This window comes from Desmodus rotundus, chromosome 1 (assembly GCF_022682495.2).
Source record: "Desmodus rotundus isolate HL8 chromosome 1, HLdesRot8A.1, whole genome shotgun sequence".
Classification (NCBI taxonomy): Eukaryota; Metazoa; Chordata; class Mammalia; order Chiroptera; family Phyllostomidae; genus Desmodus; species Desmodus rotundus.
Genome location: NC_071387.1, coordinates 11,338,470 through 11,361,281, shown reverse-complemented (window position 1 = coordinate 11,361,281; position 22,812 = coordinate 11,338,470). Strand labels below are relative to the sequence as shown.

Genomic DNA, 22,812 nt, shown 5'->3' with positions numbered 1-22,812 from the left:
AAAGTTACAAGCTTCGTTCACAGCCGCAGGCTGTTCCTGGAGTTTTATTTTGCATGTGATTTATACAAGAATGAAAATGAATCTATATGCTTTTGAAATAAAATTTTTTAATGTGTGATTTTTTCCATTATTAAAAGAAACCTACAAATATAATCTAGGTTATTAATTATATTATCGCAAAGTATATCATTTGAATAGTGAGAGCTATTGTACTTATGCTATTACATAGAAAAAAGTGTTTCAACCCAAAAGGTTATAATGATTGACTAATTCAAGAGGCTGAACAGCCAGCCCATCACGCTAACTGGCAGAATTATTGCAGGCTACTGTCAACATTTTGACATTTAATAAGTCTTTTCAAATAACTAAGTCTTTAATAACAATGAAATTAATTTGGGAGCAATTAAATTCTTTAAAGCATTTGGCAGTTCTACATGACAACTAATTTGGAACCATTTCCAGGCAAATTGTGAAAGAGAGGGAAGGATCTCCAGACTTCCAAGCATCATCTGATTTCCCCATGTGCTTATCCAGGAACGGCAGAACATGAGAAAACTTTAACTTTGATGGTAATAAGGTACATTTACAGAAATTTTGCAATATGCTCAGCACTGTTTTAAGTGCTTTATAAACTCACTGTGTTGCTACAACCACTCTGTGAGGAAGGTCTTATTATTACTCCATTTTACAGATGAGAAAACAGATAGTTAACTCCCCAAGGTCACACAGTTTGTAAGTTATAGAATTAGGAACTGATCCCAAGCACCTTGTTTCCTGAATAAACACTTCAATTGCTGTACTACACTGAATTTATACTTTTGCTAATCTAGGGAGGGAAAAAGTATTTTACTCTCAGTATATTTATAAGTTTTGTATTTTTGGTTTAAGATTGTGTTAATTTTAAATTGTCAATATGATAGTGGTGGTGAAACATAAAGTGTTCAGTTTCCAAGACCCTAGAAGATTGCTCTGGAACCACTCTTCGTACAGACTTTGGTCCTTGCTGATTTACCAGTAGTACAATCTAATCTAAAAAATTTCATACTTTTCTTATTATCTTTCAATAGTTGCAGAGGAACAGGCCACGGAGCTTGCAAGGGGGCAAAAATGTCATTTTGGCCTCTACTTGAAATGTTGTTTCCCCAGATATTTGCAAGGCTTGCTCCCTTGCCTCCTTCAAGCTCTGTATGAATGCTTCAAAGAACCTTATCTGTCCATATTTCTAAACAGTGCCCCATTATTTCTTTATTCTGCTACTCTCCTTTACTTTTTTCCTTCATAGCATTAATAACTACCTGACCTTATTTATTCATTCATTCATTGGTTCATTCATTCATTGGTTCATTCATTCATTCATTATTTGCTTTTCCCACTAGATGCAAGCTCTATACCATCTACTATTTCCCCAGTGCCTATCACATGGTAGGTGCTCAATAAATTTTTATTAAATCAATCAATTAATTAAATTAATTAATTGACTGATGACATTGTAAATGGTGCACTCCCACTTTTTCAAGAGAAGAAAAGGCAATGCTTATTAAGAGCAAGTACAAATGTAGTAGAAACAATTCAGAATCGGGGGAACCAGGTTCTAGTTGTAGTCCCAGTTCTACAATTTAACCTCAATCTCTTTGAACTGCAGCCACTTGTTTTTCAAAAAGGAATAAATAAAAACTACTAAAGGTCCTGGTATTGTAGCAATGTAAGAAAATCAGGTTTATGACATTCTAAGTACCCATTTACATTCATAATTTATATACTTATATATATACATTTATGACAAACTGGAAAAAATTGAAATGGTAAAGAGGAGTCCTTCATACTAGCCCTGCTTCTGCCTCTCTTTAGCAGCATGGCCTTTGGCAAGTCACCTCCCCTGCCTGCACTTATCCTCATATATGAAATGAGTAGGTTCAATTAGCTACTCTTCAGTGCCTTTTCAACAATGTTGAGGCAGGATAGTAAGAAGCTAGGAAAATTCCTGGGCAAGTGGAAGGGGAAAACTGAGATAAGAAAATCAAACAGGGCCAAACAGTGTGAGCAACTTACAGCCAGCAAGAACTTATCTCCTCTAACCAAGGACACTTAAGAGTGAATGGCTTTTACCTCTCCTCCCTAAGCAAAGAATACAAAGTTTACATCTTCCTTGCCTGGGAAATAAAGAACAAAGAGCCAAGGACAAATGAAGTCAAGGAAACAAATAACAAAAAACCATTAAAAGCTGGACAGGCCCAAGATAAAAGTGAAACAGTATAACGGACCAAAGAATATTTCTAAAACCCCTACGTGCTCAATGTGATGCATCAGCATATTTATAAAAAGCAACTGGAAAACTATTGAGTAATTCTGCTAAAGCCCTCCCTTAAGATTCTTACTGGCAGAAAAAAAGATAAAAAGCACAGGCTCACCCTAGAGCACACCCATACCCCTTCCTGGGCATGGACATTTTATTTCCTCCTAAATTCTAAGGGTCCTAAGGAGACTTTCAACCAGGTAAGCAGTGACCTGCAGCAGCTCGACCCAGGCTTACCCTCTGATCCTGTCTCCAGGGCCCCCTTTTCCTGACTTCCACTTGAGTTAACAGCAGAATATCGTCTTGGCCCACTCCTTTCCTATAACCTTTCTAGGGAGCCAGCTGAATACTGCCCAGGCTCTCACCTGCTACTTCTTCTACCCTAAGTCCTTCCTTTGTTTCGTTGTTTCCGCCTTAATAAATGCATTCTCAAAATCACCTGGACTCGTGTTGTGAAATCTCTCCTACTCAAAGTCAGTAACCCACACACTACAGGCCAGCCCGAGGAAGACATGCTGTAGGCCGGTGCCTGTCCGGTAATAATGTTATTTCTAGATATGAGATTGCTATTTTAAAACATAATTTAAAATGCACAGTATTTTTTTAAATGCACAATATTTTAATAACACTATACATTGTGAAGGATGAGCTCATAAATATAAGAGTAATTACAACAATAGTTTTTCAAATCACTATATTAGAATTAACCCCCAAGTAACCACTGCGTTATTATGCACAGTATATAGAAAACACAGAGAAAACTATGCACTAAATATAAATAAGCAATAAATGACAAGAATGTTTATTATTCAGAGTTTATTTTGTTCGTTTTCAAAGAGGAATTTGAATAATCATTTATGTAATTAAAAAAAATAACTATCCCATAAAAGCTGCCATGTATTTAGCTATTCATCAAATCAAAATACTTACATGACTTTCTCCTTCAGAGATGAGACCATTTACTTCGTTTTCTCAGAAGTGTAATTTTCAGATTAACACAGACAATTGAATTTACGTTTCCCTCATCACGACTAAGATATATTGAAAAATGAAGATGGGTTCTTTTACTTACGTTTGTTCCTGTCCCCAACTTTTCCCCAGGAAGATTAAAAAACAAAGTATGCCCCAAAGGCCCATGGCTGGAGACAGCAGTAAACCATGGGCATAATCTTTTTGAATTTAGTCTCCTTTTAAATAAACCGAGCTTAAAGAATTTAAGTAAATTAGTTTACTGGTTAATTATTAACGTCAGAAAGAAGGACTTCTAAGTAGGAAAAATAATACCGGAAGTGAAACCACCTTTAATGCCCAGGTATAAAGGTAGATGTTGTATAGGGATTTATACCTAGAGAATTTATTCTAGTGAATACAAATAAAGGAATTCTAACATGGGAGTTTGGCACTACAATGAGAAGCTTGAAGCTAGAAACCAGTAGGTCTCATTGCCTTTGGCCTTCACTCTTCTGACCCTGACCGGGGCAACTACTCTGACCTTATATCGTCTGTGAGCATTTGGTTTAGACTAGGTGGTCTTTCTAGAGAAGTCCTGAGCAATAGGGTTGCTGGCATTGGAAACAGCCTAAGGATAAGCTGAATCTGCAAAGGAGCTCTATGGAACAGTGTTGTAACAGCAGCTTAAGAGAACATTTTATTCTTGTAAACATCTCCCCTGTCTTGGTAACCAACCCTGAGTGTGCCAAGAAATAATAGCCAATTGCTAACTGCCATATCTGCTTTTGTAACTTGCTTGCTTGCTTCTCACTGTATAAAAGAGCTAGCCTGTGAGCGTTCGGCGCGGCTCTCATCTGCAGCTCTTCAGAGCACCGTGTCTCCGGGACACATCGAGAGTCCGCCCCTGCGCAGGTTAAAAGAGTTGGCCAGTAAAGTAACATCTCTGAAAACGTCCTGAAAGTCTCTGAACATCTGTTTCTTGCATCAGTGGGTGCAACAACAGTTCCTTGGTCTATCCCAGTCTAGAGAAGAAGCTGAACATGAGGTGGAGGAGAGATTGTGATAGGCAATAAAAGAAAATGCCATGTTGAGCCTGCCAGTATGTTTCTTTAGAAAATAAGTAACTAGTCAAAATACTTTAGAACTTAGTAGAGAATGGACATCCTCCAATATCTATTAATTCATACACCACAGATACAAAATTTATATCCATTCAGATACAGAATATCTTTCTTTTCTAAAAAATAAACTCATGTTATACCTTTCAGTGAGGATCTTAACATAAGAGCTCAAGAAAAACAAAGCCTTCTATAACAAATGAGTCCAGTAATTAATTTAGAATACAATACAATTTTACCTTTAAGATTTTGATGTTTTATGTTTACTAGAAAACCTTTTCTTTTCTACCTTTCTTTTATTAGCACTCATTTCTACCTTAGTACATAATAAGTACCTTACTTTAAAATAATAAAACAGATGTCTTTGAACATTATTCTATAATTCAGATGTCTTATGGTCATATTGGCTTCCTTGCTTTGAATTTGTAAGTTTCTATTTTACCAATACTTTAGTACTGAATTCATTAGGAAAAAAAGGCACACAAAGGAAATTTGATACGCAAATTTCACTAAAGGTGTCTCATGCATATGTTATTAAAATGGTAAAAAATATGCCCCCATTGTTTGACCATCTAGCCCATTTATTTCAAAACAAAACCTGTAAAATGATTAAACTGGGTTGTGAAAGATGGGTCAAGTTAAAACAAACAAAGTACTCTTGCCATCATTTTCGGGAAGAGATATTAGGAGAAAATGAGAACACTCAAATTATCATGGATAATATTTGTATGTTAAGCTCAAGTTTATTGGCTTGTATTATAAAGTCAATATTGATAAGTGATATTGGTTTGTCTGGTAGAAAACTTTTCAAAAAATGATGGATCTCAGAGGTCCTTAGTAGAACCAAAGTTCAACAATTTACAGATTCTCAACAATGTTTCACTGATGTTTTTATCTGCCTTTTAAACATGGCTCGAGATGTATTCTTCCTTACATTTTAAATTGTTCCTTTGGGAAGTCTTTGGCTTTTACACAAATCTGCATCTCTGAAAGAGGATAAGCAAGGTCTGGCAGAAACTTGGGTGGTCACCTGAAATTCCTGGTAATGCTACCTCAATTCTACCTTTACGATTGAACCCAAATGATTTCACTTGGTTTACAAGGCCACCCCCTGATCTGGGTCCCACTTGATTCTCCAGCCTCAGTGTTCTCATTCTTCACTGCAAACAAGAAGCTGAATTACTTGTTATTATTCTCTGAAGTAACCACCACATAAAGGCACTCCTAGGGTAACAGTCAACCAAGTACTATTACTACTATTATTAGTCTGTTCGAATCCTTAATTGGTGTGTTATCAGAAACACGATTTAGGTGTGGGTTACTGCTACCAGCACTGTTGAACACAGTGCACTCAGTTCTTTGACCGTAACACCGAATGAAAGGGAATTTGGGGCATACCCTGTATCTAGTTGGGGAATCTTATAAGTACATATCTCTCATTAGTCACTTTCCTTCCTGTATATTTATATGAATTTTAAAAGCCATTGAGCTACAAAAAGTTTACTGAAACAAAGTCTTACACAAAAAATGTATAAAACAGTGTGGGGTGGCCCTGCTGTTTGCCTGTCTCCCTGACAGGCATGCCCTTGAGGGGGCTCAATGGGAAACCTGGGGTCCTCGGACACATGGTTTAAAAAACACTGACCTAAAGCACTAAACAACATCTTCCAAGTGTTCCTGTTTCACTTGGACCACTCCTGTTACTTCTCTCTACCAACACTCCCAAGCCCAGCTTGAAATCAGTTTGTCAGTTGATCAGGCGGAAGGGGAAACTACTCTTTTCACCTTGTGCCCAAGATCCACTGCTTTAGCTGCAAATTAAAATTCCTCTTCCAAGTGACTTCACAATCCTGGACCTTTATCTCACATCCAAGACCCTGGTATTCCAACATCACATCAGGAATTCACACAGACTGCAGAGGCCTGGTAGAGGAAAATGGAAAAGTGAAATCTCCAGGTATGTACTCCAGAAAAACTTTTACTTGTATGCCTAAAAAGACTAGTGTAGAAATGTTCTTTGTAGCATTATCTGTTAATAGCAAAAATTTGGCAGCAACCTAAAACAACAGAAAAATGACAAATATATTATTGTATATGTATATAATGGAATGCAATGTTGGCTGACAAAACAAGCTTATAGAATGACACAAAGAGCATGATAAAACTTATACACCATATTTTTTGGACTATAAGATGCACCTAGGTTTTAGAGGAGGAAAATAGTAGGGGAAACCCTGCTCCACCACTGCCCCCCCTCTGCAGCAAGCAAGGTAAGCTGTATTCAGACTATAAGACACACCCCATTTTCCTCCCAAATTGGGGGGTGTGTCTTATAGTCTGAAAAATACGGTAAGTTTAAAAACACACTGAGCAATGTTATTGTCTATAGACATTGACATTGGTAGTAATAATGTAAAACTATGATGGTGAAAAGTAAATACTAAATCAGGGCAGTACTTTTATCTCAGAAGGGAACAGAGAATTGGGAGTAGAAAGAGGTATACAGAGTGCTTCCACTCTATCCATTGTCTTTTGTTTTAAAGGAACATCTGAAGTCAGTTTAGCACTATCTCACAAATAATTCAGTTAAGTTTAGTGGTAGTTATACTGGTATTTGATAGGTCAGTTTCTACTTTTCTAAAAGTTTGAAATATTTCATTTTTTAAAAAGTATGGTTTAGAGTGAGGCAAGCTTGAATTCAAATTCTGGCTCTATCTGACTTGCTATGTGATCTTGGACAACTTAATGAAACCTTGGAACCTCAATTTTGTCATCTATAAAATCAAATAATAAGATGCATCATAGAGCTGATGGGAGAATAAAATGAAACATGCATAAAGTCCTTGGCCCTGAACTTGAACCTGAAATAGCATGAATCTGAAAATGTTCACTATTATTATTACTGGTTCAAGACATATTCATAATCATCTACTCTTTATTTTTAACATGTGCGTGGGACTGTAGCAATCGGTATTTAATACAGTTTTTCCCTCCTGCTTGCACGACACCAACAACCTCATGACTCTTAGTATGGAAGACTGTCCTTCTCATGGAGCCCTGCAGAAGTGTGCTTCCACTTTTTTTGTTTCTCTGTTTTACTGTCAATGAAAAGTCTGGGATTACATGACAGACCTCTTAAAAGTCTAATTGTTACATCCTGACAGTCTGACATTCTTAGTGAGGAAAGGAGCACCAAAAGGTTCCCACAGACCAGATCCTTTTCAGAGGGCACTGAATTTTTTTCTCTCGTTTATGGCCGTTAGCAGATTATGTGTACTTTACCTTTTTATCTCATAAGCTGTAAAAGGTCTGTCCTCAGAAATGTCCTCCTCGTTGTGACTGCTACCAGCACTGTTGAACACAGTGCACTCAGTTCTTTGACCATAACACCGAATGAGGCAAGCTTGTATTCATGTAAGATGTTGTTGAAGCATTTTCTTACCTCCCAGGGATTGGTATAGTAATTCCAAAGAAAGGTCATAAATGTTAATTCACCATCTCAACAAGACCTACAAACTCCAGTGCATTTTAACATATGCTATACAAGACTCAGAAATAGAGGACATTTGCCCAACTTTTATTGATCTTATCCAAATAATGGCAGCGTACGTATTAGCTCCTAACCTGTATCAGTTACTGCAATGATTAACTTTCATAAACTGTCTTTAATCTTCACAACCAATCTGAAGGATGTTATTACCCTCAGGCGACTGAGGAAAAAAACCAAGGCTCAGAGAAATACAGTAATTTGTTTCAGGGAACACACAACTAGTAAATTGCAGAGATGGGGACTTATGATGGGATCAGTAGAAAAAAGAGAGAGAGAGATACCAAACCAGGCTGAAGTCTTACCTTCCCTTTAATACCTTCTCCAGCTATCTTTTCTGTAGCTGATTCTCCATTTTAAAAACTCTTGAAGAATTTGCAGCCTGGTCCACACATTTTAATTCTTGTTTATGTACCATTGTACATCCTGGCAAAGGACAAAGGTAGAAGACAGAAGTAAGTGTAAGTGAGGAACTTGGTCTGACTTATGTCTGATTCTATCTTCCTCACAGGGTGCTTCGGTAAGACTGGCTAAAGTGACGACCAGTCAAATGGCAGATGGGGGAGATTACCTGAAAAGGCTAAAGGGAAGAGGCAGAGAACATAGTGGTTCAGATGCAAGGGTGGATGAGTTCGTATTTTTAAGCCCCAAATAGTAACTGAAGAACGATAAAGAAGAAAGCTGTTGCTCAAACTATTCTTGTAAGTCACCAGGGTAGTGGCTTGGAATAGCATGTCCTAAAAGGCCACTTCATATTACTAAATCATTAATGGAACAGGAGAGGACTTCTGGGTAGAGGGTGTGGAGGAAGTAGAAAATACTAAGACCAAAAGAGAAAATCGAGTGTTGATGACAGAATGCAGTTAAACACATTTTCTTCAGAGAAAAGAGTGACAGAATGAAAGAGCCCACCCTCCCTTCGTCTCTCACTTTTATAACCTCACTTAAGTCGTTCTTTCTATATCCTACACCTTCTAATGGATCAAGCTGAGCCCATTAATGCCCTCTTTGGCTCCAATGCCCCACACTTTTTCAGACCACCTTGCCTCTTGTTCACCATGAGTTCTCTTATCTAATTCTAATACCTACTACTCATCCATAGGCATCCACCAACCCAGTGGCTAGATATGGTGTCAGTCTCCCAGATAGTTCTCAATGTTGATCCCCCTGGTATTGATCTCTTTGTGTGTTCCCCTCCCATGCTGTATGAGGGTTGGTCCGTTTGACCAATAAAGCAAATGTAAAGATGTATGTATGACTTCCGAGGTTGGGTCATACAAGACATTGCCATTCCCACCTTGATCTCTCTTGGGTTGCCTGCTCTGAGGGAAATGAGGCACCATAAGGTAAGGACATTCAAGGAGCCTAGGGAGAGGCTTGTATGGAAGGCCTCTGGGGCCTCCTGCCCAAAGTTTGTGAGCCAGCCGCCATTGAGGTAAACCCCCCAGCCCCAGTCCTGCCTGTAGGTGACCACAGCCCAGCTAACATCATCACTGAAAACAGAAGAGAGACCCCAAGACAGAATAACCCAGCTAAGCCCTTCCTGAATTCCTGCCCATAAAAACTATGAAGATAATTAATGTATGTTGTTACTTTAAACCACTTAGTTTAGGGGGAATTTTTTTTAACACAGTAATAGTTAACTTGTACATTAACATAGTTGTTTCTCTGAAGATGCAAGTCTCATGAAGGTTCCTTGCATTCACTACGACCACCAATGGGCACTGGCTCCGCAGCCATCAGTACATGTACTTTAATGTGCAAGTGTACTTCAGCTTCTTCAAGAACAGCAGGCTCACAGGCCTACTTGAAAGCGCCACCTGCTGCTCCTAACTTAACAGCACCCCAAAGCAGGCTTGAATAATTGGTGCCCACAGCCTGTGCTAGTTAACCGTGCTACCTTTGCACGGTAAACTCTGAATTCCCATCTTATGTCTCTTCTGAGAATTAGCTTCTTTATTTCCTGGAGATAACAACACCTGCCTTGCCTTCTTCACAGGAATGGTGAAATGTGATAAGAACTGAAAATCATATAAACATCTAGGAAGTTCTTATGCTTATTCTCTCTATTATCCTGTCCTTCCTACTTTATCAACTCTTTTCTTTCTGCCTGTAAACATAAAAAAGTCTTCATTAATAGAAAATATTAAAATCTTTCAGCCTTGGCTGGTGTGGCTCAGTGGATTGAGCACCAGCGTGCAAAACAAATGGTCACTGGTTCGATTCCTGACCCGCAACATACCTAGGTTGTGGGTCAGGTCCCCAGTAGGGGTGCATGAGAGGTAACCACGCATTGATGTTTCTCTCCCTCTCCTTCTCTCTCAATTCCCCTCTGTCTAAAAGTAAATAAATAAAATCTTTAAAAAAGAAAAAAACAAACTTTTGAAAAAAAGAAAACTTTCAGTGGGTTTTTTTCAAAATTACTGTCAAACCTCTCAAAGGCTTAGTCCGCCCCCCTCAACTTTGTGTAATTTTCTTTTCTTATTTATCCATAGGACTCTCCCCCCAACCCCTAACCCAGAATGCTTCATGGATATCTTCATGTAAGTTAGATAGAAAGAAAATACGAAATGAATAAAATGACAGCCCTGCAGCAGAGGCCACTGATGGTGGTTGGCATGATTTGGCATTATCCTCATTTTGTAGACACAGAAACTGATGATCAGAAAGGATTAAAAAGAAGGAAAAAAGGAACAAAGGATGCAAAGGGGAAGCAAGGGGGAAAAATGGGGAGAATCACATAGAAAGAAGTAGCCAGGGCCACGTATACAATTTGAGGGTCCCAGTGCAAGATGAAAACGTAGAGCCACTTGTTCAAAAAGCAAGAAAAAACAAAGTTGTTAAAAGTATTAAGATATAAAGTCTTTTCCTTTCTTCCATTGTGTCTCCCTCAGCTTTTCATGGTGCTTTTTTTGTTTGTTTTTTTATGTCATTCTAAAAGGAAAATTAAAATTTTAAATTATTGTCATGAATTTTACCATTCATTTTTCTATTGTGCAATACCAGTTTAAATGTAAATACAAGATTATTTAATTGATATGTGGAATCACCAAAACTACCCAATTTGTACTTAAAAGTTCATGCATGCATATATATTCTGTTCTTAATTTTCTGGTTCTAGTAAGCTAAAGAAGTCCAGTCTTACCTAAGATAAACCTAAGCCAAAAAACTCACGTAGTTTAAACTATAACTACATGTCAAATAACAAACTTTTTGGTACAATGGGGTTAATCAACATCAGTAACATAGATAGCCTTCTCCTCGTGATGACAATCATCAACTCTCTGGAAAGCCTCTTTTTCCTCCAATCAGGGATCAATCTCATCTCTGCTCCTGCAATGATGCCCTTATTAAAGCATATGTGTTACTGTCAATGTATGAGATCCATAAGAGCAAGTCTTGAGCTTGTTTATCTGTGTAAGCTTTCCCCCTACCCCCAGTGCCTTTCACATAGTGTTTAATAAGTGTTAGTTAAGTTGGAAATTTGTTGCTTGTTTAGCATCGCTCTGGTATTTAACCATTCTCTTCCTCTCAGTGTCCAAAATATGAGCATAAACCTCAAACTTTCATCTAGGAAACACACTTTCTAGTTATTAGCTACAGAAAATACCTCACAACAATAAGAATTAAAACAAAGGGAAGTTTTAAACCTTCCGTCTCTTTCTCTGCTCTGCAGGCTGCTTGATTCAATGGGAGAAGGATGCCCTTCAGAGAGAAGGGAGACTTGGCTCCAGTGTGACCAAGGCAGGTGGTGAGGGACCAGCATAGAAGGGCAAAGCGAGTGTCTCATTGATCTGTTTCATTGGTGTCAGAGAAAAATGACCTCTAGAGTACTAGAGAAAAGACAGAGCAAGGACTTTGTAACTATGAACAGTGTCCAAATGAGTTAATAAACAATTCCAAAGTTGAGTTTAACTGCTTCAGAAGGTATTTCTTTGCTGTGGATTTACCATGTTTCAAATTTTTACACGTGTTTGCTTTCCTCTCCTAATTATAAATACCTCTGCCTCGTCATGAACTTGTTGGGCAGAAAACATGGCTTATCATATTTTTCGGACTATAAGACACACACACACACCCAATTTTGGGAGGAAAATGGGGGGTGTGTCTTATAGTTCAAATGTAGCTTACATTTACATTGGTGAAATATTATGTTATTTATGTTATTAATTATTTTACCATTTTGCTTCAAAATTTTTTTCCCTATTTTCCTCTAAAACCTAGGTGTATCTTATGGTCTGAAAAATATGGTAAATAGCTTAGAAACAAATTTACATAAGAGGATACAAGTTAACATTCCAGTAAGTTCCTATGAGAAGTGAACAGAAAAAGCCATATATAAGTAAACTATTAGTATAATTACTATGAATATTTCCAAAATAGGTATACTATGTTTTCCCCAAACATTGTAGTTTTCTAAACACAGCACTGATTTCTAGGGCTGATGGGAAGGAGCACTGGTTTGGGGTACAGAGTTATCATTCTTGTTCTCAGCCTGGACAAAATACCTGTGAGACCTAGACTAGTCTCCCCATTTCTCTGGGCCTGACCCTCCTCACCTGGCCTTGTCTTTAGATAAGGGGATCAGACTAGATGGTCCCTAAGAGTGTCAGAGAACCAAGAATCTTGTGAAGACATTGTCTAACCCTATCCTCCTATAGGACTTGCCCCTCTGCAGAATTATGGTGAGGAAACAAGGTCCAGACGGATCCATGACTGAATTGAGATGCCCCAGACCATGAGCCCCAGGTCCTTGGCCTTCGTCTCCCAGTCCACTTCTGTCCACCACTCCTCACTGCCCCATCTTTATTTTTAATGAGTTTTAGTCTATGAAACTACTGAGAACAATTTTCAATAATGTATATTTGAAATTTCAGTAACTGATGAGAAATTACCATGGTTTTTAATCTCAAAATATGCAATTCCTGGTGTTGTGAAGTCCTCTTTGTATTTAGCTTTAAGTGTCCATAAACAATATCTGTGAAAGCAACACATTTAAAATTTTAGGTATCGCCAAATAATATATCTTTAATTCACCCAATGACTGTAGCTAATATTCAAATGAGCACATATATAGGCCAAGCACTGTTCTAAGTGCTTGACTTGTATTATATATTAACCCATTCGATCCTTCAAAATTACAATGGAATAAATTACATTACTATTCCACTGTGTCATCAGAAAAATAAGGCCCAGAGAGGTGGAGTAACTTGCCTAGGGACACACAGCACGTAGGTGGTAGAGCTAGGATTCGAACTTGGTTATTCAGGCTCCAAAACCCTTGACCCCAACTCCATGCATAGATGACCCTGACAGCAGCCTCAGATTTATGCGCCACCTAATTAGTACACCATTATCTGGAGGATGTTTTTAAAATCATAAACAAAAATATGCATTTTAGGAAGAATTTAAACACACTGAAACTTATTTTTATGTTATTGACTCATCCTCTAGTATATCATAGCATATGTTGGAACGTTAATATAACATACTCTACAAATATTTACTTGCTCCCCTTTCTTTTCTCATCTTATTTAATGAAGTTAAATTAAATAAAGTATTTTAACAAAGCATTGGTCTCTTTGAAACATATATACTGGTAATAAGTATAATAATAATAGCACAAAAATGGAAAAAAGGAAATAAGCTATTTCTATGAATGACATTTTTATGTCTCATTGGAATTAGGTTAGTATAAATATGAAGTAGATTCAGGTAAGTTAAGGTATATATGGTAAGGCATAGAGAAACCATTAAGAAAATACAGTGAATTAGCCCTGACTGGTGAGGCTCAGTGGATTGAGTGTGGGCCTGAGAACCAAAAGGTCGCCAGTTCAATTCTCAGTCAGGGCACATGCCTGGGTTGCAGGCCAGGTCCCCAACAAGGGGCACATGAGAGCAACTGCACATTGATATTCCTCTCCATCTCTTTCTCCCTCTCTCCCCCTCTCTAAAATAAATAAATAAAATCTTTAAAAAAAAAGATTTCCTCTAAAAAGAAAAGAAAATACAGTGAATTAAAATGCTAATCCTAGAAAATATTCATTTAATGTTAAAAAAAAAAGAAGTTGCAAGGGAGGAATAGAGAAAAATATTTGGGGTATATAGAAAACAAAAAAATAAAGTGGCAGATATAAGTCCAGGCATCTCAATAATAACACTATATGTGAACAGATTAAGTTTTATAATCAAAAGGCAGAGACTGTCAGCCCAGGTTAAACAAAGCAAACAAACAAGGTCCAAATGTATGCTGTCTACAGGACACACACTTTTGATCCAAAGATACAAGTGGGTTGAAAGTAAAGGAAAAAAAATCTACCATGCAAACAGTAACCATAAAAAATGGAGTGGCTACACTGTATCAAACAAAATAGACTTTTAAAACAAAACAAAAAAAAAACGTTGCTAGAGATAAAGAAGGATTTTGTACTAATAGAAGGATCAATCCTTTAGGAGAACCAAACAATTATAAACCACATATACCTACAAACAAACCTCCAAATATGTGAAGCAAAAACTGACCAAATTGAAGGGAGAAATAGAAATTAAAAGAAGGAATAGACAATTCAACAATGACAGTTTCAATTATGGACAGAACAACTATACAGAAGATAAGCAAGGAAACAGAAGACGTCAACAACGCCATACATCTCGTAGCCATAAAAGACATCCATAGAGCACTCTGACCAACATCAGCAGAATACACATTTTTCTCAAGTGCACAGGACACATTCTCTAGGATAGACCATGTGCTAGGCTATAACTAACACAAGCGTTAATAAATTTAAACGGACTAAAATAATACAGAATATGTTCTGTTTTTTTTTTATTACTGAATTTATTGGGGTGATATTGGTTCACCAAACCATACAGGTTTCAAGTGTACAATTCAGCAAAACATCATCTGCACACTGCATTGTGTGCCCATTGCCCAAAGCAAGTCTCTTACCATTTCCCTTAGTCTCCCCTTGCTCCACCTCCACCTACTCCCATCCCCTTTTCCCTCTGACTATCACCACACTGTTGTCTGTGTCTATGTGTTATATATATACAATGTTTTTAAAAATCCCTTTACCTTCTTTCATCCAGCTCCCCAGCCACCCTCTCATCTGACAGCTGTCAGTCTATTCCACATATCCATGCCTGTTTCTATTTTGTTCATTAGATTCCACATATAAGTGAGATCATATGGTACTTGTCTTTCTCTGACTGGCTTACTTCACTTACCATGATAATCTCCAGGTCATCCATGCTGTTGCAAAAGGCAAGATTTCCTTCTTTTTTATGGCTGAGTAGTATTCCATTGTGTAAATGAACTTTACAATGGAGTGAAATTAGACATTAATAATGAAAGAAATTTGGGTAATTCACAAATCTGAAGAAATTAAATATTCAATCAAAGTAAGAAATCGCAAGGGAAATTAGAAAATGCTTTAAGGTAAACGGAAATGAAAACACACATACCAAAACATATAGGATACAGCTAAAGCAGTGCTTAGAGGAAGTTCTGTAGCTATAAACACCTACATTAAAAAGGAAGAAAGATCTTTCCCTGGGACCGGTGGTTCAGTTGTTTGGATTGTCATCCTGTACACAAAAAGGTTGCAGTTCGACCCCTGGTCAAGATACATACTAGGTTGTGGGTTCAGTTGCCCACAACCTAGGTTCTGTTGGGGTACTCACAGAAGGCAACTGATTGATGTGTGTGTGTCTCTCTCTCTCTCTCTCTCTCTCACTGTCACTCTCACCCTCCCACCCTCCTTCCCTCCTTCTCTCACTGCCTGCCTCCCTCCCTTCTCTTTCTGTCTTTCTGTAAAGTCAATAAAAATATCCTCAGGTAAGGGTTAAAAAAAAGAAGAAAGATCTCAAATCAACAACCTAACCTCCACATTAAGGTAGTGGGAGGAGAAAAATAAACTAAATGTAAAGCAAGCAGAAGGAAGGAAATAAGGATTAGACTGGGAATTAATGAAGTAAAGAAAGAGAAAAACAATAGAGAAAATAAGCCTAAACAAAAGTTAGTTAGTTCTTTGAAAATATCGACAAAATAAACAAATCTTTAGCTAAGCTCTCCAAGAGGAGAGAAGACTCAAATTACTACAATCATGAGTGAAAGAAGAAATGCTCCCAATATTCCATAAATGGAAAGGATTGTAAAGAAATACCATGAACAACTATATGCTAACAGATAAAATTAGATAACAGATGAAATAGACAAGTTTTTAGAAATACATAAACTACTAAATTTGACTAAAGAAGAGAGTGACAATCAAATAAGACTTCTAACGAGTAATGAAATTGAGCCAGAAATTTAAAAACTACCCACAAAGAAAAGCCCAGACCCTGATAGCTTCACTGGTGAATTCCTATCAAACAGGCACCAATGCCCTCAGCAAATACCTTATGCACTTTGGCAAGTGTCTTTAGTGATCAATATCAGTGTGGCAACCACAGAAATGGGCTGCTCAGGTTTCCAGGGAAGAAAGAATTTGCCACCCAGCTGGAGTGGCATATTAGCTGACAGTCTCTAGCTGTTAATGCCTTCATGACTGACCTTAGCTTTCATGCTGAAGCCATACTCTTCCGGTAGCCCCTGGTCACTGACTAAACAGTATAGACTGACCATTTCTATGTAAGAAAATAACTTTATCTTTTAGAACTGAAAGATGAGAATGTTAACTGTAAATTAAAGGAGTTTAGCTAGATGATATGATTAAATCCTGAGATTCTCTCTAGTTCTTACAGTCCATAAATCTATTGAAAAGAATCTGGGCAAGTTTTATATGAACTATCACTGGCTATTATTTCCAGGAATTCATGTTATCTTAGCTTTTAGTTCATGAATTAATTACTCAAGGTCTTAGTATTCCTGTCTCTAATTGCTTTATTCCAGTTTTGTACAATCTTGTTATTTTCCTAGAAGTTATTCTGATTGATTAAATAAGAAAGTATTCCATTAAAATTAAATTACAGTATTATAACACTGCAAAGTTCAAGGGCTTCTAATGGGTGCTATATGAAATAAGATATATCCCCTGACTTCAGGGAGCTTCCTACATAGTTCGGGTGCAAGATTAACACCAATAACATTAATAACAATTTCTCTTTTTTTGTATCTAATAACAATTTCTTAAGTAACTCATATAGTCCAGACAATAGGCCAGGCTATTTCCATGTGGTATCTCCAAACCTCACGGCATCCTGGAATAGCGGCTATTATTCCTCCTCCTTCTTGCCTCTGTAGTCTGAGAGATGATCAGGGCTCCCTATCTAGTTTCTAGTCTCTGGGCAATTTATCGTCCCTTTATTTCATTCTTTAACCCTGCTTGCCCAAATTTCCGTATTCTGCTTCTTCTATTAAACCGGCCTGGGTAAATTTGAACCATGTTGAATCAATGTCCAAAGAAGGCAAACTATAGAAGCAGAATAGGTAGTGATTGACTGCAGCTGGAGCCCAGAGTCAGGTGGTGTAGTTCGGAGACAGAGAAGTTTCGGGTTTGCCTAAGTGGATCTGGTTTGGACCTGAGCACCCACACCTGTCCTAGCCCTCTTTAGAATAGATATGAACTCACAAAGCAGGCCCCAAATTCCTCAAGTCATGGTATCTCCACAAGCTATGGTACTGAGAGCAGCCCAAGGTCAACCTGAGTAGGGCTGCTATTAATTACTGGAGATTGTGGGTCCCTCCCATTCTGTACCCAAACCCATATATGGCTTCACACAGAACAATACCAAATCTCTAATTCTATGCCATTCTCATAGTGCCTTAAATTTTCTGCATTTCCTACTAGACTGTAATCTCTCTGAGGGCAGAAACTGTGCCTATCTCACTTACCATTTCATTCCCACAGACCTGGCACATAATAGGGTTTTAATATATATAGGCAAAACAAATAAAGAGAAGAGCAAGGAGAGATGAACAATAAGAGCAACAAAATCAAAAACCAAACCCAGTACACTAAGGAAGGATCATCAAGGGCTTTGCAAGCCAAGCCCAAAATTTGGTGTTTTGCAGACAGTGGCAGCTCATCCTATACTGTCATACAGAGTCAGGTTTTCACATATCAGTATTCATAGATGTCTAGTGTAGAATTTGCATTTAGACATAGTATATGATTGGTTTTTATATTGCAAATATACCTTACTCTGTGAGGTTAAAAATATTAAACCTTTATTTTAAAACACATGTCATTCAGTTAATTTTTAAAGTCACACTAGCAAGACACTAGGACAAATGGTATTAATGGAAGCTGTCATCCCTGCCTGACAAGTTCGTCTGATTCTCCTCTAAAGCAAATCTGCAAAATGATTAAACTGGCCTGAGAAACATGAGGCAAGTTAAAACGGAATAGCTTTGTTATCATTTGGAAAAAAGAACTGAAGGATAGCTAAGTCACTCTGCCATGACTAATATTTATTTTGTAAATGCAAATCAGAAGAGTAACAACTTCTTCGTATTACTGGATAAATACATATTACTGTGAAACGAAAGAGGTGCCTTCACTACTTTCCTATCCTTACTCTTTTAGCATGCTAAGAGGGGCAGTTAATATTCAAATTAGCTACAGAAGCTTTCCCCTCTGACCTTTCTAAGGCCTGAGGTCTATCCAAGGCCTTCACTATGCTAGACACCAGTAGAGGGCACTGTGTCTGGATGAAGGAGGAGAAAATTGACAAAGAAGGTACTGGAGAGTACCCGTCAAGGTCAACTGGACATGGACGGAGAGACTATCCAAGGGAAAATTAAGTTTTTGCACCATCCTCTGTATTTTATGTATCTTTTCAATGGCTACTTATAAAATTGATAATGAATGACACCAACATACCATGATTTGATAACGGATCCCACCTGAATATCATTAGAGACGTTGAGGGGCGTAGCAGTGAGGTTACACAATAAATCCAACTCTAGTGTGGAAAAGAGAAAAAGAAATGTCAAAAAAAATAAAAAATAAAATAATAGACCTGAAAGTCAACAACGTACATATTCCAAACGAATAAATATGACCCGAACATCAATAAAAAATGCATACATCTTCCTTTTAATTTCGAATGTGGAACTTGTAAGAAATTTTGGCTTTTCTACAATTCCAAGGGCTTTCTTCTGTGTTGCATAAATACCAGTGGAGAGGGGAGCATCTTTCACATTAAGCACGAATGCAAATGATGCCCCATTGGAAGTCACCTGAATTTCCTATTTCTGAATCCATCCCTGCCTTTAGGAAAAATTACAAGTGCCTAATGCGTTTTATAAGTAAGGCTCATCTTCCAGCTTTAGCTTCCTCACCCCAGAATTTTGGTTGCCATACTAGTCTACCTGATCCCCAGCTCACTGCCAAGCTCTTTCCTCCACTCTCTCCTGGGGTTTGCTGAAGTCGTTCCTTTTGCCAAGCAAATTCCTTCCCACTCCCTTACTCCTTGAATAAATTCCTTTCCTCTTTCAGGCCTTAGGATGAAACCTCACATCTGGGAAACCTTTGCCTAATGATAAAATAACTAAAACATACCAAGAACTTTCCATGGGGCAGGCACTGTTCCAAAGTCTTTCACGTGCATTAACTTTTTTAATTATCAGGGAAACTGTAGAAGTAGGTGACTGTCCCACTTCACAGATAAGGAAACTGAGGCATGGAGAGAGGGAATTTCTAAAATAGTATTACAAAGTTAGACCTTGAACTATAGTCTATAATGAAAAAAGGAACCAATTGTGAGAAAATGGTAAGAATCAGTGAAGAATTGTGCTGGGACGGGGGTATTTGCCACAAGCAAGCTGTTTGAATTTAAGGATTATGGCAAGAGAGAGGAAGAGACTGTATTGAAGATTTCTGGAGATGGTGCAGCCTCTGAAGGTGACATGGTCCAGGGCACAACCTTAAAAATGGGAGCCTGGAGTGGAGGCAAGTGTCCTTCAGGGACAACGTTTAAAAGAAAAAAATCACTATTCCCCTGGCACCCTGCACAGTATATGCTAAATTGTCTTAAATTATCTGTTGGATATATGGTGAGATGCAGCACTTTCGGGCAAGTCCAACCAAAGTTTCCTCAAAAGCTTCTTGCTTTTGCTTCCCCGTCCCCAACCAGAGGAAGAATATTCAACACGGCCCCCAGGAACATTCGCTGTCCCGGCTCCTAGGCTGGTCTCGCTCCCTTAACCGCGGGCGGCAGCTGCAGCGCAAGCTGCGTTCGCTCAGCGGTTCATCCCCGTCTGGCCTTCTGGTCCCTGGGAAAGAGAATTCGCCTCAGAAACGGTCGTGCCAGAAGTGTGCTGCCAGGCACGCAAATTCTCGGCCAGATGGCCAACTTCGAAGTGCGGGAGCGTGGCGACGGCTCTGCGTCGGTCCCCCAGGTTGTCCTCTGGCCCAGTCGCCAGGGGGCGTGTCCGAACCCCGGCGTGAGGCATCAGCACGTCGGCCTCAGTGATTGGAGAAGGGCTCGACAGTGGCTGCTGCAGGAAACCAGGTCTCCCTCTATCTTCGCGTGCCGGAGAAACCTCGCGCCCAAGGATTCCCCGCGCCTTCGCGCGCCGGGGCTGGGACACCACGGGCTGTGGGAAGCTTTGCCCCACCCCCAACGGCACTGGGAGGGGCGTGGCGCAGCAGGCCCCGCCCACGCCGCGCGCGCGCTGCCCCCAGGCAACCGGCACAACACAACAAAATGGCTGCCGCGCCGCTAGGCACCTGAAGGGAGCGACAGGGGCATCTCCGCCCGGCCTTGGCCCACGGGCCCGCTAGGCTCCGCTTCTCCGCACAGAGTGCCAGGTGCGGTCGAAGGTGTTTTGAGGCTTCCGGAGACGGAACGGTGGGGGCCCGCGGCAAAGGCGGGAAGGCCTGGACTAGCTCGGGATGCACTCGGGGCGGGGGCGTGTGATTGGGAATTGGGATTGGATGCGAAGGAGGGGAGGTCCCGGAACGGGCGTGGGGAGGTTTGGAAACGGAAGGGAGGGGAGGTCAGGAGTGAGGGGTGCGGGGTGGTTGGGGGATAAAGGGTAAAGGAGAGTGTTCGGCGCGAGAGAAGGAGGGTAGGGCCGGTGGGTGCCAGGTGACAGAGATAACGGATGACTTAGTTGTCCTGGCGGGTGTCATGGTTTCGGGCGGAATACAGTACATGGAGAAAGATGAGAATTAGGATATTGGGAAGAAGTGTGAAAAGGAGGGTTAAGGAAGAGGTGGATTTTGATGTAAAACTTGCTATCACAAGCCTTGATTTTTTTCACTTTGTGTGTTACTTAACTGGCTCTGTCACTTTGGGCTTTAGTCTTCCAGAGCATATGTTTTCTCATTTGTAAAACTAATTGCTAATTACTTTTGAGTGTATATGTCAGATTCAGTTCTAAATCATTTGCATATATTAACTCATTTAGTATTTAAAATAACTTGTAGGAGATTACCATCCCCATTTTAAGAGTGAAAGAGAATCAGAGAGGTTAAGTAATTTACCTAATGTCACACAGTAAGGAAAATCAGGAGTTGAACTCGGGCTGTTTAGTTGCAGAATCCACACTCCTAATTCTTAATGATGCCCTGCTACTTGTACGTGAGGTTAATAATTCTGGTCTTATACAGTATCTGCAAGGATTTAAATTTGGTAATGTCTTAATGTCCTTGCAACAGTCCTTTCCTCATTCATTCAACAAACATTTATTGTGCATCAAGCAGTCAAATAGAGTCCCTCCTGACTTGTAGCTTAAACTCTAGAAGATACAGGCAGTAGTCAAGTTGTAAAGGAGACCACTTAGTGGAGAGACATATATAATAGGAGGTATAATCCTGCTGTGCATCCTGAGTGTAGAAACCCTGCCTTCTCAGCTCTGTAGTTTTAGAGCCTAGCACAGTCCTTGGAGCAACAAAGTTGCTCAATAAAACTGGATGACTGAATAAATAAATTAATGGAAATGTGTGGGAAGGTGGAGTCTTGGGGTTCTTGAGTAGAGTGGAGAGATGTGAGATGAGAATTCAGGATGTTGATAGGACAGAGAAGGACACAGATTTCTGGGCGTGAAAAGGGAAAAGCAAGCAGCTAGGTAATATGTTGGGATGAAGAGGAATGGGTGGGGAGTTGAGTACTTCTTTGAGGAGGGAAATAATTGGAAGTTGGAGAACTGGAATGGATTAGGATGTCAGAATATTTGCTGGGAGGAACAGTTGGGAAATCAGAGTGGATACAGAAGTATTGAAGCAGGGTAGAGAAATGGAGGAGAATAGTAGAGTGTGAGACAGTTGGGACAGGATTCGTGGGAAAAGTTGGCAGTCAGAATGGGATGAAGGATGGGAGGCAGAGGTCGACCATTGCCTTTGGAAAGAAGAGCAACTGCGTTAGTGACTTTGGAGAGGAATGGGAATATTAGGACTAGAGAAAGTTAAAGAGTAAAAGTATTTAAATGGGTCCAAGAGTATGGAATAAAGCAGAATTGTAGGAAGGTACTGAGATGTGATTAAGAGGCTAAGGGATGTGATGGAGAGGGATATGGAGGTCAAGAAATGGGATGGATATCTGCATATTGGAGTGGAGTGGGAAGAGATGAAAGGTTTGAGGATTGTTGAGGTCTGCCTTTTAGAGAAGATGAGAGAAGAGGATGGAAAGTTAGGAATGTCAGGAAACGCTGGAGAGAGGTGGTGTGCTGTCTGCCAAGTTGTGAACTGTTAGATCAAGGAAGGTATCTAAGTCTTAGAATGACAGGATGGGTGGTGGTTTGGTGCCTTATCATATGATTCTGGTCATCACATCATTCCAGTGGCTTTCTCTTCCTCTGCAGACCACCTTGTGGACCTTCAACATGTGTCCCCAACTCTGGACACTCTGGACTTTTGTTTGGTTTTCTTTTTTTTTTTTAAGATTTTATTGATTTACTTATAGAGAGAGGGAAAGGAGGGAGAAAGAGAGTAACATTGATGTGTGAGAGATAC

The 22,812-nt window shown here is 39.3% G+C and overlaps 2 protein-coding genes and 1 long non-coding RNA gene across 13 annotated transcripts in view; 1 reads left to right on the top strand and 2 right to left on the bottom strand.

The window, feature by feature from the left end:
* Nucleotides 1–3,501, bottom strand: part of C5 (complement C5) — an 86,784-nt gene extending 83,283 nt beyond the window's left edge. For 2 of the 4 annotated variants that reach the window (XM_053921153.1, XM_045196958.2), the window contains exon 1: nt 3,366–3,501. In XM_053921153.1, the coding sequence (XP_053777128.1) occupies nt 3,366–3,430 (65 nt within the window). In that variant the 5' untranslated portion in view covers nt 3,431–3,501. The other 2 variants (XM_053921160.1, XM_053921164.2) reach the window with 1 other exon arrangement.
* A 2,419-nt stretch (nt 3,502–5,920) lies between these two features.
* On the bottom strand, nt 5,921–20,353 carry LOC123479926 (uncharacterized). The gene is made up of 4 exons (XR_006655750.3): nt 19,417–20,353; nt 18,736–18,817; nt 8,215–8,335; nt 5,921–6,285 (listed from the first exon to the last, which is right to left on the bottom strand). It is a non-coding gene; the product is annotated as an uncharacterized lncRNA (long non-coding RNA).
* A 158-nt stretch (nt 20,354–20,511) lies between these two features.
* The window catches only part of CNTRL (centriolin), an 81,025-nt gene continuing 78,724 nt past the window's right edge, over nt 20,512–22,812 (top strand). For 7 of the 8 annotated variants that reach the window (XR_006655749.3, XM_053921142.2, XM_045196966.3 and 4 more), the window contains exon 1: nt 20,512–20,667. The gene's annotated coding sequence lies outside the window, so the exon portion shown is untranslated. Of the gene's footprint in view, nt 20,708–22,812 lie in introns of all 8 variants that reach the window. The other variant, XM_045196964.3, reaches the window with a different exon arrangement.